The sequence below is a fragment of the Centrocercus urophasianus genome, unplaced genomic scaffold (assembly GCF_019232065.1).
Source record: "Centrocercus urophasianus isolate 14NV4802_14NV808 unplaced genomic scaffold, USGS_Curo_1.0 seq_46, whole genome shotgun sequence".
In the NCBI taxonomy this organism is placed as follows: domain Eukaryota; kingdom Metazoa; phylum Chordata; class Aves; order Galliformes; family Phasianidae; genus Centrocercus; species Centrocercus urophasianus.
In genome coordinates this window covers 2,727,931-2,743,120 of record NW_024885044.1, presented here as the reverse complement: position 1 = coordinate 2,743,120, position 15,190 = coordinate 2,727,931, and the positions used below count along the sequence as shown (strand labels likewise).

Genomic DNA, 15,190 nt, shown 5'->3' with positions numbered 1-15,190 from the left:
TTATAAAAATTCCCTTTCCTATTGAATGTGTCAAAATCTTGTGATCATGTTGCCACAGTGTCTGTGCTCTCAAATAATGCAGACTTTTCGTGTCTCTGCCAAAAGCAGCAGTAAGGATTCAGTCAAACACTGAGGCTTCTGCCGCAATAAACACACACACACAGCAGTTAGCAAGTTCAGCACGGGGCTGTATTCACTGCTGTTATTTTGGTATAACTATAGACTGCACTAACACCTCCAGAGCCCTTCTGTGGTTGTAAGCAGGAGCAAATTTGGCCCATATGATCTGTTACCTCTAAGCCAAATACAGCTATTTGTGTAGTTTACAGTTTTCTCTAAGATAATTATTTAATATGCTTTAAGTGTGGTTCACTCTGGACTGTCCTTTAACTGAAAGATCTCCAACAGCTTTGCCAGCAGTTAGGCCTGGTGCTAGGATGGGCAGCTGGAGCTTGGCTATTCTGCTGCTGAGTGAGAAAGCAGCAGGAGTGGGGCTCCTCAGAGCACAGCTCTGACAACAGTGGGTGAGAGAGCAGAACTACGGTGGTACCAGGCTGCAAACTTAACCAGCAGCCAGGGCTTTGTCGTTCAGGTTTGTCTTTTCATGTGAGGGCTGGCAGGAACTGATTTTTAGGAAGCACAATGCAGTGCAAGCAATTGAGAAGGAGCAGGCTATCCCTGCTCACCCTGTCAGGCCCTTTACAGATGATTAAAACAGAACAATTGCGAGTCTGCTCCAGGAAGACCCCTCAGCACCAATAAAGCATCTTTCCAGGCAGTTCCTGCACTGCAGCGCGCGGTGAGGTAACAGAACATCCGCAGTGCTTTCAGTGCCTTTGGGTTGGTCGGCTGCTTGTTAACGCTCCCCTGCTCGGCTGGGGCTTTGTGTGCCGTGCGCTTATTCCCTGTGGTCATTCCAGGGTCTGTGTGTTAACATCTGCACACATTTTGAAGGCGCTGTTCCTGCGATGTGTAAAACCTTCCCCCTGTAGAGAAGTGACCGAATTTGTGCATCAGTCTGAAGTTCCATGGCTGGCCGGGCTGCGGGATGGGCAGGAGTGGGGCAGGAACAGCAGCGGGGATGTGGCAGCTTTGCTGGGCCTTCGTTTCAAAGAGGCAAATCTCGCCTTCCTTCCTGAGGCAAACTCATCAGGAGGGCAGTGGGAGTTTGCCTAAGAGTGAATAACGCACAGGAATATGCATTTATGTGCATGCAGGCAAAGGTCTGCAGCATTTAACCGCGTGCTCACACATTCCCATAGCCAGTAACATCCGCTGTTATGGGAAATGAGGTAAGTGACAGAAGTGCTGTCCTTATGGCGGGCGACAGGCGGGCCGCCGTTCCCATGCCGTAGTTCTGTATCGGTTTGCGCTGCCGCTGCGGCTTCGGAGAGAGCGGGAACAAAGGGCTGCGCAGACGGACCGAGCGATGGCTTCAGGTACTGGAGCTGGGAGCCGGCAACAGCGGGGGCTCCGCGCGTGTGTATCGTGTGTATGTGTGTGTATATGTGTATGTGTGTATGTGTGTGTGCATGTGTACTGACCGCCTCCCCGCCTTCTCCCCGCAGTGCACGCGGTCGCAGAGCGCTCGCTGCGCTGGGAGCCGCGGTGCCGGCAGCAGCTCCGCCACCTGCAGGACGGCGCCAGGATCGAGGCGCGGCTCCCGCCCCGTCTGGAGGGCCATTGGGTCTCCACCGGGTAAGAAAGGCCCCGCGGGCAGCGGGAACCCCAGCCCACCCCGACCCGACCCGACCCCTCAGCCTCCCTCCTCCACTGGCCGCGGGGCAAAGCGGGCTCCACAGCCCCTCCGTCCCGTTTTCCCGGTGGACACAAAGCACCACGTCGCACTCGGTGACCGCCACCGTCGCGTTTGGCTGCGGCTTTTAAAGAAGACCTCGAAATCTGCCCCTCCCGCCCCTCTGCCCCCCGTGCCCCGCGTTCCCCCCCGCCTCAGCCCCGCTCCCCACAAGGCGCCCGTTGCCGTACCGGCGCTCAGCGCTGCCTCTGTCCCCAGGTGTGAGGTGCGGCCGGGGCCGGAGTTCCTCACCCGCTCCTACCTTTTCTACGCCAACCGCCTCTTCAAGGCCTTCCAGTTCTACTACTGGGACCCGTCCTGCCGCGAGCCCTCCTACTCGCTGGTCATCAAGGGCAAGCTGCGGCTGCGCCAGGCCTCGTGGATCACCCGCGGGGCCACTGAGGCCGACTACCACCTGCACAAGGTGGGCATCGTTTTCCACAGCCAGAAGGCAATGCGGGAGGCGGCCTCCCGCATCGACCGAAGCTCGGGCGAGGGCTGCAGCGGTTTCCTGCCCCCGGGCCGCGCCTGGAGCCCCGGAGCGCTCTACGAACTGCTGAGCGCCAAAACCGAGCGGGACTGCACCGCGGCCCTGGGCTTCGCCATGCACGAGCTGAGCCTGCTGCGGGTGGAGACGCACCATCAGCCCCTGCCGGGGCCGCAGCAGAGCGGCAGCAGCCTGGTGGAGGAGCTGTACCTGGGAGACATCCATACGGACTGGCCGGAGCGGCTGCACTACCGCCCGACGGGCTACCAGCGTCCGCTGCAGAGTGCCGTGGTAAGTGCGGGCGCCCAGCCCGTGGGCTTCGCAAAGCGCTCCTTGGTTTTGTGCTGTGAAAATACCGACTGCCTGCACGTTGAGCCCCACAGACCCCAGGAGGAGATGGAAGTTCCCCATCCCTTCCTGATTGCTGGAGTGGGATGGGCGAGCGCTCCGCAAGCACGAGCAGTAAGGCTGCCTTGGCACGGGGCTGCAATTAATGGCTTTTCTTTGGCTCTGTGTTCTCCTCGGAAATGCAATTTCCCGGCTTCCTGCCCCACGGGCAGTGAAGGCTTCGGGCGGCACGTTGCTGCCCACTCTGCTGTTTGCCTTCCATCCCTCCCTGTTATGTCCTTCAGTTTCAGAGGAGCAAGGAAGTCAGTGTCTGCCATTAAACTGCTGCTGCTCTGTGTAATGCCATTAGAGGAGGAAGTTGCTCTGAGAAATGCTATTACACTGAAACCAAGCGTTCTCTGTGACAGAAATAGAGCTGAACAGGAGCCCTGCTTGCTTCTTGTTTTGTTTCAGATGTTGCAGCAGGTTGCTTTATCTTCAGGAAAGCACATTTTCATCTGAATCATGTCTGATCCATTCAGAAATGACTGAGCAGTGAGATGGGGGGCGGAAAACCTCTCTGCATTTTGCCAGATGGAACTGAGTTAACAACAAAAAAATCCTTTTGGGTGCAGATTGTGGGGGGCAGCATTTCCCCATGCCCCAGATGACAGCAGTTGAGCTTGGAAAAAGAAAACCACAGAGCAGCACCCCCCTTCCTCCAAAGTAACCTTCCCAAATTGGTTAAAACTGTGTTATCTTGGGCCAAACCCATATATATGAGCAAAACCAGATGGTAAATATAAACACTTCTAAAAGTTAATTTAAACCCAAACTTAAAGATACTGAAATCCATTCTCCAAGTACAGCACTGTAATTAATCAGCTCACAGCTCTCCAATGCACCCGCGCATGATGTCACCACTTGGCGGTCATTAGAAGCTGCCATACATTAAGAATTCTTCACATGGCAGTGAGAAGGCTGAGGGAGTGCGACAGTTGGCTTCGTGTCCATAGTGATCAGTTCATTGGGAACAGCCTTTATTTTTTCTTTTTTTTTTGTCACTGGACTCATATTCCTTTGCCTGTGCTAGTGAGAGCAGCAGAGCTATGCTAGGAATTATTTTTTAACTCTCTTGATGAAAATATCACTCTTTTTCCCTTAAATTTATACTTCTTTTAAAGAAACCCATTCTCCCAAATTACCTTTCATTATCAAAGAATTTCCTGTCTGAGGAGAGCAGATACATTTGCCAACTTCTGGGATTATTTAGCCATAATGTACTGTGTACTGTCAGCACTCATTAATGTGACAGTAGCAGTAAAACAAACTGAAAATGACTAAATTACAGTAGGCTCCAATCAACTCACATGTAAATTACCCCCTCTCCAGTTAACTACTGAGTTATTTAACCTTGCTGCATGCAGTGGTTCAGCAAAGATTAGCTCGTGTTCTGGAAAACGATACAACATTCCAGCCCTGCTTAATGAAAAGTAAAGCAGTTGTGATGCACAGAGTGCCAGAAAGTGTTCCAGGCCGCCCCAAACCCTCTGGCGTTTGACAAAGGACGGCGGAGGCGCGGGGCTGCAGCAGCTCTTGGCCTTGTCCAGCTCCACTGCTGCGTGCGAAGCCTCAGCTCAGGACGGCACAGAGCTCCTCATCACACTTAACCTACCGGGGTGTCTTGGATTGAGTTTGTTGCAGTCGAACGTGCTGGTGTGGGAGTGGAAGTGTGGGGTTTTTAAATACTGTGAGAAGGGTTTTTTTGGTCATATCGGTTGACATGAAAATCTTCTGTCTCCTGCAGCACCACATGCATCCCTGCCCGGCCTGCGGCGCTATCTACAGAGCTGACGAGCACCACCCGCCCATCCTGCCTGCCCAGGTCGAGCTGCCGGTGCAGCTGAGCGGCAGCTGGGTGAGCACCCGCTGTGAGGTGCGCCCTGCCGTGCTCTTCCTCACTCGGTACTTCATCTTCCACGGCAGCAACCACACCTGGCAGGGCTACTACTACCACTACTCCGACCCGCTCTGCAAGCAGCCCACTTTCACCATTTACGCATCTGGGCATTACACCCAGGGCGTCCCCTCCTCCAAGGTGAAAGGGGGCACGGAGCTGGCTTTCAAAGTCACACAAGCACGGGTGACGCCCATGGATCAGGTGACGGTGATGATGCTGAACTCCTCCGAACCAGGGAGCTGCGGGCTCGCAAGCTCCTGGAGCGCCGGCATGGAGCAGGATATAACGCCAACCAACGGCTGCTTGGCTTTGGGCATCAGGCTGCCCCACACAGAGTATGAGCTCTTCAGAACAGAGCACGACCCCAAGGAGCGCAGCCTGCTGTACGTTGGTGAGAGGCCCACGGATGGATCCAGCCCCGACCGCCCCGACAAACGGCCCACGTCCTACCAGGCGCCCCTGGTTCAGTGCGCGGCTGCATCAGAGGAGTTCCCTAGCTACTATAGTCTGAAACATGTGGGGAAAGAGGGTGCTAACGGCAGTGAAGAACTGAAACCTTTGCCTGTGGCCCTCTTACTGTTGATAGCACTGCAGGTGCTAAGATGGGACTAGCTCTCTATTCAGGTACAGCACAGAACCCAGATAGTCTTGGTGCTAATATGATTTTTGTAACTTCCAACTGAGCACATCTGGAACCAGTTTTACTTAGACTTGGAAACACTTTAAAAGAAAAAAAAAGAAGGCAAAAAACAAAGAACGGTGACTGAAGCCAAGAAGATGTGCCTGACCACGTACTGCCTGATGGCTTCGTTGCCTCATCTCCCCTCGTCTTTGCATACCAATGTAATGTAGTGACATGGATGCACTGCACATTGCAGTCAGTACTTCAGCAATGAGGGGAAAAAGAGCAACATCAGTTGCAACTGATGCTTTGAGCTTTTGGCACTGCTAAGATTTAATCAAGGGCTTAGTTCAGATGTAATTCAAACATCCAGAGTGTCAGCTGCTGAGTTTTTTTGAGGTCAAGCTCCCTCCGCCACAGTCCTTATTGCTGTTTGTGCAAATTTGATCTGCGGTGTCCATCAGCACCAGATACAGTGTCAGCAAGTGCTCTCACTAAGGACACAGCTAACGATGCCTCTCAGTTTATACATGTTTTCTGCAGTTTTCACATGTACATACATGTGGAGATGCAGAGCAGCAACCCCAGAGCATCACCTGAAAGAAAAGCTACAGTAAATAGAAGAGGCTCCTGTGCATAGCGGTGCCAACTCCCAGCATTCTGTAGCTGCAGACATTGCATCCTTGCCGCACTATTTTGGCACTGCCAACTGCAGCTCCCACTCACAGGCAGTGAGCAAAGCAGAAGATCACTCAGGTCTTCTCAGGCTGTATATTTTCACTGTCTCCTCTTTTAAGTGCATTGGCTGTTAATCCAGCTGTCGTATCAGTTGGACTGTCACTGCCAGCCCCGTTCACTTGAAGATGGTTTATAAATCTGCCTGCAGTGAACAGGGCGCTGAGGAGACGAGTCTGAGCAGCACTGTCAGACTGTCCAGAGCTCTGCTGGCAAGAAGGAGAGAGTAAGAAATTACATTCCCCTTGCTGCAGCCAAGAAGCATATAACATACCTGGGGAAGATCTCTTCCCAGTAGCTAAATCCCCTCCAAATAAGCCTATATATCTTACAAAGGATATTTTTGTTAAACCATCTATGCAATAGCTACTTCTTAATGCTGTTTTTACAAACTTGCAGCTTGTACTTAAATAATTTATGGGTTTTATAGCATCAAAGTACTTTTTGGGGGGAACTGTACATTAATAATTCAGATGAGATGCTTATTAAATGCATACAGTTGTGACACAGATGTTGTCAGCATGTTCACATGTGCCAGGCCCACGTAAGCAGCCACATCTCTGATGTGCACAGTGGCCAAACTCGGCTCGTCTGCCTTCAGTGCGATCAGTGGAGGCTGCTCCAGGGTTCAGCTCAGCAGGCACAACGCCTCCCTTCGTTGCCAAAGCTTGTTGTGCTTTGTTGCTTGCTGCTGCATGGAGATGTGTGGGCAAACATTTGAAGAACTGAAGTGCACCGTGAGGAACAGGGCTTTTGTCATCTTGGGACACCCTGGGAAGGTGCAGTGTATGACTGAGGCATAGCAGCACTGCCTCTCTTGGAAGCTGCATGCAATTTTTTCCATAGCAGTGCTGTTTGCCATCACCAATTAATGCAATGTAGGAGGTTATGATAGTCAAAACTGGAGAAAGACCCCCAGCTCCCCCGCAGCAGCCGTGGTGCTCAGCACAGCTCAGCTCTGCAGCACTGAGCACAGCCCTGCCCAGCACTTCACACTTTGGAAAGGAAAAGAAGCCATGAAAATGCTATCTGCATAAACATTGCAACTTTTATTGTTCTTTTCACAGTTTTGGGAGAAACATTTCTAAATTATACAGTTATTCTCTCAAGAATTTGTGCCTTTTTTCCAATCTGACAGTGAGTCCTGTTTTGCTCATTTTGCTAAGATCAAAGAGAGAGTGGTGTTTGCTATTTTCTGTGCGTGAAGGTAGTCGTGCACTGTCATCAAGACATTCTCAGATAAACTCAGCCAACCAGTTTTCTCTCTCCCTCTATGGCCTTTCACACTCTGCTAGTAATTTAGTAAGTTTTGAATCTCTTTTTGCATCTATCCCAATTATCCAGCTTCTGTCTCAACGTCCAAATATCCAAATTGCATCAAAAATGCCCGTCTCATAGCTGAGACATACAGAAATACAATCACTGCCAGGGATAATTAAAACAACGTGACCTTTGTCAGTTTTTCACCCTGGGACTGCACTGGGAGCACAGGTGCAGCTCTCATTCTCTGACTCTGAGCACAGAGATGTTCACTGTGTTACTGTTTTCTCAGTAGCGATTTTAGGTATATTTTCACCGGTGATTTGGAAGCACTGAATTGTATCAGATCCCTGCAGAAGCCTCCTGTGAGCATCCCCATTTCACTGCGGTTCTCTTGCAAGGACCACTTCTGAAATGTGCCATTTTCACAGAACGCCAGGCTTTGCTGGGGGTCCAGCTACACCCAACCCACATTAATCCCAAAGAAAAAAAGAGAAATAAAACACAGGATGAAATAAGTGACTTTACACGATGCTCCTCCGTTAGTGTTCATCTCCTTTTTCATCCCTTTCCCAGGGCTGACCAGCTAAGCAAGCACATACCTGGTCACCCCATGCTGTATGCCACCCTCATCAGCAGAGATGGCCTCAGACAACTCCCTTACAAGTACTGACAGAAGTTTTATAGGCTGAATTTGAAGATGTTAACTTTGAATGTTAAGCACTGCTAATGAATGACATCAGCTCTGCAGTTCTCCTAGCTCCTCACTAGCAGTTTCACCACCTGCATCCAGAAACAACCCTTATCTCCTGCCAAGATTTCCTCCGTACCTCAGCTCTTCACCCCCCTCCTCCCCCCCAAGCACTCGAGCCCATACATTTTTCTTTTCCTTTGGCTATTCCTTTCCTTATTAATTTTCTACACTTCATAACTCTTATCCTTCGTGTTGACTGCTGTCAGTTTCCCTTTTCTTGTTTTATATTACATCTATTTTCCCCCTCATTCATCACTGAAATAGGATGGGCTTTTTGCCAAAGTTGTTCTCTTCCTTAATTGCCAAACTGTTGAGGTTGGGCCATTTCCTACCTTTCTCATAGAAAACTGCCAGTTCTAATTCTGCTTGCCATCTAATTTCTTCTTCACCAGCAGATTTAATGCTGAATTTGCTGAGCTGTGCCCTTTGGAAGCACCACGTAGGTTCCCCGGCAGCTTGCAGGCCCTCGCCTGAATGCAGGGGGGATCCCCCAGGGAGCACCAACTCCTGGTGCTCCGATTCCTTTCTCCTCTGCCAGCACAACCAGGACAAAAGCAAATACCTTCATGCCTAACACTGTATAAAGTCAAGGACGTAACAAGCATCTGACTACTGAACTCTGTTTGGCTCTGAAGCACACGTGCCTTCCTGCTGTAGCTGTGAAGAAAAAGCAAGCTGAGGGCTGTTTGTACCAGCTGGAAGTCAGTGACACAGCCACACGTGTCTCCAAAGCCTTCCTCTGAACTTCTAATACAGTTAAAATGATGAAAAGTACCACCTCCAAAAACAGAAGAAAAAAAGAAGCAGCACACTTCAAGCATTCTGCATACACTCAGTTGCTTCCTGCACTGCATCTGAGCATAAGTCTCACACATCCAGCCCCATCATTACTCAGATGCACGGCCTGTGATGCTCTGCTCCTGGGGCAGCACACTGATGTACAGCTGCCAACTCAGCCTTGGTCGGATCTGTTCAACAGTTCCATTAGCAGGAACGAACCTCTTGCAGCGATCCATCCTTTGCCCGTGTTTAAAATGCCTCACCATGTTTTCTAATTTGCCCCCAAAACTGAAACAACGCACAAAGTTTTAAAACACTTCTGGATAAATCATTACGATCTGATAACCGATCCACACTGAATCTAAAAGCCTCGTATTGACTATGAGCACACTGCACTGAGGCAGCAGGGGACAGAAAGGAGATGGCTGACTGCACCCGGACACCAGGAGCAAACTGATGAGCACGGCAGTGAAACCCAGCAGCTGCTGCTCCACCTGCAGCCCCACAGCACACAGCAGTCGGCCCTGAAGTACGGGTGGGTTCTGTGTTGTGCCACATTGATTCAGGTGACGCTTCAAAAACCACATTATACAGATCTTAAGAGGACTTCAGCTGATGCAGTGCCAGGCAGTGCTGTTGCTGGACACCCTCTGGTCACCCAGTGCTGCAGTGGGCATCAGAGCCACCTCTCACTCCCTCCAAGCAGCCAAACCCGCGGCTCAGCTCTGTCATCTCCCAGCTCCTGACTTTGTACGGCCTTAATAAAGTCCTTCTGAAAGTAGCTGTGTATGGATAATTACACGTGGGAGTTGTGCCAACCCAAACATGAGGGAGTTCAGAAGGCTCTTCTGGTCTTGCAAGTTTCTCCACTGAAGAAAAAAAATTGATTAAAAAAAAGAAAGTATGGCAAAACTGGGGACAGCACTTCCCTGCAGGCTGCTCCTCAGCTCTTTGTAGGCACTTCAAAAGCTTGAAAAAAAGTCACAGAATTCGGAACTTATTAAATGAGAATGAAGTGTACCAATGGAGAAATATAAACCGAAAAGCCAGATGTATGATGTCAACTTGTAATATGCAGGTTCAATTAATCCCTTAATTCATTTGTTTTCTTATCTTCTTTTGCTTTGCCATCTGGAAAAGGCCTTTCTCCCATGACACATTATAGGAGAAAGATCCAAGGTTCAAAATCTGCTTCAGGGAAATGCAGCCTTGTTTCTTTACTCACAGACTGGAGAGATTCATGCAGATGCTTCAGGACAAACCTGGGCCTGGACCAGGGAGAAAACATCTCTGTGGGAGCTTAGGACAGTTGTCAAACTTGTGCTCTCCAAGGTAAAAATGTGAAAGCAGTTCTGTAAAAGGAAATGAAGCCACGGGAACAGCAGAGCCAATGATAGGTATAATGAAGTAAAAATGCATATCAGATCACGAAAGAGGCTTCTGAACAGCTCGCACTTGTGTTGTTTCAATGAAAAGCCTACATTTATCCAGTAAAAAAAATAAACTAAAAAAAATCAACTGATAAAACAAATTTTACAGATAAGCAGATTTGAGTAGCAGAAACACAACTACTTTGTCCTCGGAAGCTCATCCAAACAAGAGGCAGCAGTGCAACGCTGCGTCCCTTCAGCACTGACAGCCATCAGCGAAGTGATTCAGAGCACGAGGCAGTGGGGGTAACACAGAAATCGCTGGTGGATGTGGGCAAAGGATCTGCACTGCCCTGCTTGAACAACAAACCCCTCTTTGTCTAACTGCCTCTGATGGCTCACAGCAGCACTGCAGCCCATTGTCAGCTCTTAATGGAGCGAACCTGCGGAAGATTTCAGCTCGTAGGAGCAGGCAGCCTCGCTCAGTAGTCACTTTTCTTTCTGAAATGCCCACACACTGATCTATGTATTTCCTCATCAGTAAATCAGACTTGTAGAAATGCTAGAAATTACAAGGAAGAGTAACATCCAGGTATGGCATGTAACTAATCCCAGTCCTACACAGTCACCTTTTTTCGTATTTGTTTCTGAATAACAACACACAAAGAAACCCTGCACACACAGATGTGCAGACTGCAACTCACCACCTGTCCTTTTTCAACCTGCTCACTTGAGGATCTGAGTAATGGGTGCTGACCCGTTTGCAAACAGAACTGAAAAGCAACTCTGAGCTGCTTCATGCTGCTCATGGTACTGCTGCACAGCACACGAGATCCAGAGGGCTGCTCCTATGTGCTCATCCACTGCAAACAGAGGGCTCTTTGGTTGTGCTTTTCCTCAGTTGCTTTAGATAGAAAACAGAATGTGAGATATGACATGATGGGACATAATGCAAAGCAAAGTAAGGACAGCGTGAAGAGCTCAGAATTCCACAGGTCACTACTGCGCCCATGAATGAAGGAGGTGTTCCAATCAAACGATGAAAACAACACTTTTTTTTAAGGGGGATGACACAGAGCTTCTTGCACTTGGTGAGTGCAATGTCAAACACCATGACATTAGAGATCCCTTTTGTACCACATCACCATGTAAGTATACTGACTGCTAAGTCAAGGTTATAATAAGAATTGCAAGTTCACAAGTGCAGCAACTAGAAACCCTTTATGGTTTATTGGTGAGAAGAAAGTCTAGCAATTTGTAAAGTGAATTTCCAGCTTTATCCCACTAACAGCATTTCAGCAGAAAAGAAGTAACACTGAATACCATCACCAAGCTATTACAATCCTGTATTTTTAGAAAATTACATTATGATACATCAGTCCCTCTCAGCATTACATACGCAGTATTAACTTAACTGGGCCCTGCGGCTACTTGACAAGAACCAGCACTGGGTGCCTGGCCTGCACACACCACTGCTGTGCATCCACACCGCACAGCTGCAGCGCACAGGGACGCCATCGCTCACACACGGAACGGTGCTGTAACATGGGAGCAGCCAAGTGAAAAGAGCAGAAATGGTTTTCTCATTCACTCCTCAGCACGCTTCGGCTCTGAGATATTTTAGAACTGTTTGCAGAGGCACCCAAATTGTGCAGACAGCAGTGCCAGAGCTCCACAAGGACAGCACTGCCAAAGCAGCCTCTGCTGGCTCTTAGAAAAACTAACAGTAAACGTATCTGAACAGAGCAGTAAGGACAATAAGTAATAACTTGTTTTCTACTACCGTGTATCAACTACAGTTTCCTAGCAGCTGCTGCTGTGGGAGGACACCAGATGATAGTGTTATCCATGAGCTCTACACTTCATGCCTAAGATACACAGTGCCCTCCAGAATATCCACCCCCTGTAATCCAAACAAAAGCTCTCCCAGCAGCAGCATCTAAAGGACGGTTTATAAAAGCTGGGTTATTTTTGCAGCATTTCCACAGAATGGCCTTTAGGAACTGCAAGAAAAAATACCTTCACTGTTCTTTCTGTTGCATATGAAAGAAGGGTCTGGCTAAAGGGCAGGTAACAAGGATTCTACTCAGCAGTCATTTAAATCCAGCAAAAGCAAAGCTACTGTCTAGGCTGTCATCAAAAACTGTTAGGAAAGACCTCGATTATTACTTGTTAAAGCTGCCAAAGATACAAAGTTAATTTAAGAGTCCTGATTAGGGCTGGAGGTGTGGGTCTGCCCCTCCTGCAGACTGCAGCTTTCTGGGTACATCCTCAGCTTGCTCAGTCCTGCACATCTCTCACCGTGCCTTTGTAAGGCATCGAGCAGCACACAGAACTCTTCTTTGTGGCACTTCTTTATAAACCTGAGTGCAAACCACAAAGACAAACTTGCTCACAATGACTGGAAGTTCCAAACCATCAGCGTGGGTGTGGAACAGTGCAAGGAGGATGGACGTTCTGTGGTTCTGTGACTTTCTGCTTCATTCAAAGCTGCTGTGCCAGCAGTGATTGCCAGCCATATGGAACAGCTGCCTGGAGTGCTCTGACAGACACACTCACAAGAGATGATCAGTGTCAAGCTTCGATTCTCTGCCCTGAAAAGGTGTTTTTTTTTTTTTTTTTTTTTTTTTTTTTTTTTTTTAAATACTTTCTGAGGCTGTTTTTTAGGGCTCTCAAAGCTAATGCTATATACTGTGAAGCAAATTAGGATTTCAGCTCCTCCAATAACATTTCTAGTGAAAGCAAGGTATACGCAGCCTCTTAAAGACACCGGGTAACTCAGCCTCCCTTCAGTGAAGAAATTTCTCAAACACATTCTTTAAAGCCAACAATTACCTTTTTTTCCATTATTTACAACTCATGTTTCTGAAAAGGCCCTCTCAACTGCTTCTGTAGAAGTCTGCACTCCTCTGCTCCTCTGTCTCATCCCTCAGCCCACTCTGTCACACTGACCTCTGTGCTCTGCTCTCCTGGCACAGCGCTGCAGCCACACTTCAGCTCTTTGTCCTTCCATCCTAAGCAGACAAGCAGGCAGTAACATTTTGAAGTAACAACCCTCTCCTTTCTGTCGCTACTTCCAGAGCTGTGCTCCTAAGGAGAAAACACCAAACAGTTTTTCATCCCCCCAAAGCCATTTTCTTGTTAAATCTCACATGAAGTTTCACTTTTTTGCACTTGAGAAACAAATGGAACAAATACCAAAGGCAATGATGGAGAAGAGCACAGCAGACAGCAGCTGCCCAAACACCCTTCCCAAGGAATCCCAGGAGCAAAAAAGGAATGGAAGAAGCCACGTTTTGAAGATGTTTCTTAACCTTGAATGGTGCTACAAAAACTTTGTCAGCAATTGTTTCTGGGCATAGGATCTAAGATTATACAAGGGCTCACTTGCTCAGAAGCTAGTTCATCTACTGAGGCCCAACACATTAAAGCACATGGAGTTTCTGAGTTTTGTAAGAAAATAAACAAAATTACCTTTGCTTCACGTTCAATATGTTAGGAAGCATCTTAACCAACAAATCCAACTAAACTGAGAAATGTGAAGTTCTGCAGCACCTCAGCATCAGCACGGCTCCTGTGAACAACACACACAGCATCCCAGCAAAGGATGCTCAGAGTGGGGCTGCTCACAAGGATTGTAAAATGAGGCAGGGAAAAGTCCTCCTGAAACACGGCTACCGGTTTCCTTATGCTAGAAACAAGCTAAGTTGACAGATAATGCTGCTCCCTCCCCGCCAAAACTATCAGAGCATGACAACAGTAACAAAAGAAACATTAATTTGGGGGCTTTATTTAATTTCTTTTTTTCTTCTTTTTTTTTTTTTTTTCTTTTTTTAGATGCTACATCATCAAACAGGATTGGTCTTTTTACGGCATAGGACTAGTTTACTACTAATATTTTTTCCCCTAGATAGACTTATTTACATACAAAAACAGTTTCCTGACCACTGTTTTCCCAATGCTCAGATGATCAAAACTCCCAACAATTGCGTAGTGCCCAAAACTACAGGAGGCAGAAGAATCTTGCATCACTACAGCAGCAGATTTTTAGTTCTAGTCACTGGCTTTAGAACAGGTGCCTTTTCATACCATAAAGCATTAGTCAATTTTGTGACAGGAAGGAAACATGAGATGAAATACATTAAATAAGTTAAATATGCATTAAACATCTCTGAATAACATTTTAATTCAACTAAATGAACCAATAGCAATGCAGCTTGGTCCCTCCATAAGAACAAGGCATTGACTTCTACTCCCAGCTAGCGCCACACCAGTCCATACACGCCTCTTCATGATGCCTGGCACATTCAGCACTGCCACATACAACTCTTTCCAGCTTCTCACTATTCATTTAAGTGTCAAGAAATTGGTAACTTGCACAGAGTTGAAGACACTGACAGAAAAACTGTTAAATTTATGAGCAGAATGGTGGATTAACATATTTTACAGAAGTTATCAACACCTCCTGCCTAATCCAGCTCCAAACATCCAATAGGGCCAGCTCCAGCAGTGGAAGAATCTTTTGTTTTTTCTATTTTTCCTTTTTTTTTTTTTTTCCTTTTTTTTTTTTTTAAAAAGAGGTCATCCAGCAACATGTACCAGGGACTAAGAATGTTTAAAATGACATATACAATATTCCATTGTAGTGTTAAATCATGATTTTCTTCCCCCTTCATCACTGAAGAATATTCTTTCATTCATTCCCTCATTGTACATTTTAAACTTTCTAGATTATGTTACATAATATTTGTGCAGGGGTAATTTAAAGGCAAGACCTGTGAGATGTCATACATTAATTTTTTTTTTTTTAAACACTGTTATGAATAAATTTAATCCAATGATATGGCAGAACCATCAAACCAATTTACAATTTCCAGCATGCTGCCTCTACAAGGCTATTTTTCCTATAATTACACCAATGACAAAGAACAAAACCACCAAAGCAAGTAGTCTGGAGCTGTGCCCTTCATCCTTGACAACAGCTGCAGAAGCAGATATTGGGTTGTTTGTCTGGGGTGCCTTTCTCATCCGAAGTCCATCTTCTTCCTAAAGGAAGACAGATCAATTACTTCTCCTGAATAAAAAACACAAATGTTTTAC

At 47.4% G+C, this 15,190-nt stretch overlaps 2 protein-coding genes across 2 annotated transcripts in view; one reads left to right on the top strand and one right to left on the bottom strand.

Moving 5' to 3' along the window:
• Positions 1-1,429: 1,429 nt before the first annotated feature.
• On the top strand, positions 1,430-6,785 carry APCDD1L (APC down-regulated 1 like). The gene is given in 3 exon segments (XM_042834352.1): positions 1,430-1,698; positions 2,015-2,573; positions 4,417-6,785. Coding segments are annotated over 3 exon segments (1,593 nt in total). The 3' UTR covers positions 5,182-6,785.
• Positions 6,786-6,949: 164 nt separating this feature from the next.
• Positions 6,950-15,190, bottom strand: part of VAPB (VAMP associated protein B and C) — a 34,273-nt gene continuing 26,032 nt past the window's right edge. The window contains exon 6 of the mRNA XM_042834353.1: positions 6,950-15,136. Coding sequence (XP_042690287.1) covers positions 14,978-15,136 — 159 coding nt within the window. The 3' untranslated portion in view covers positions 6,950-14,977. The remainder of the gene's footprint in view (positions 15,137-15,190) is intronic.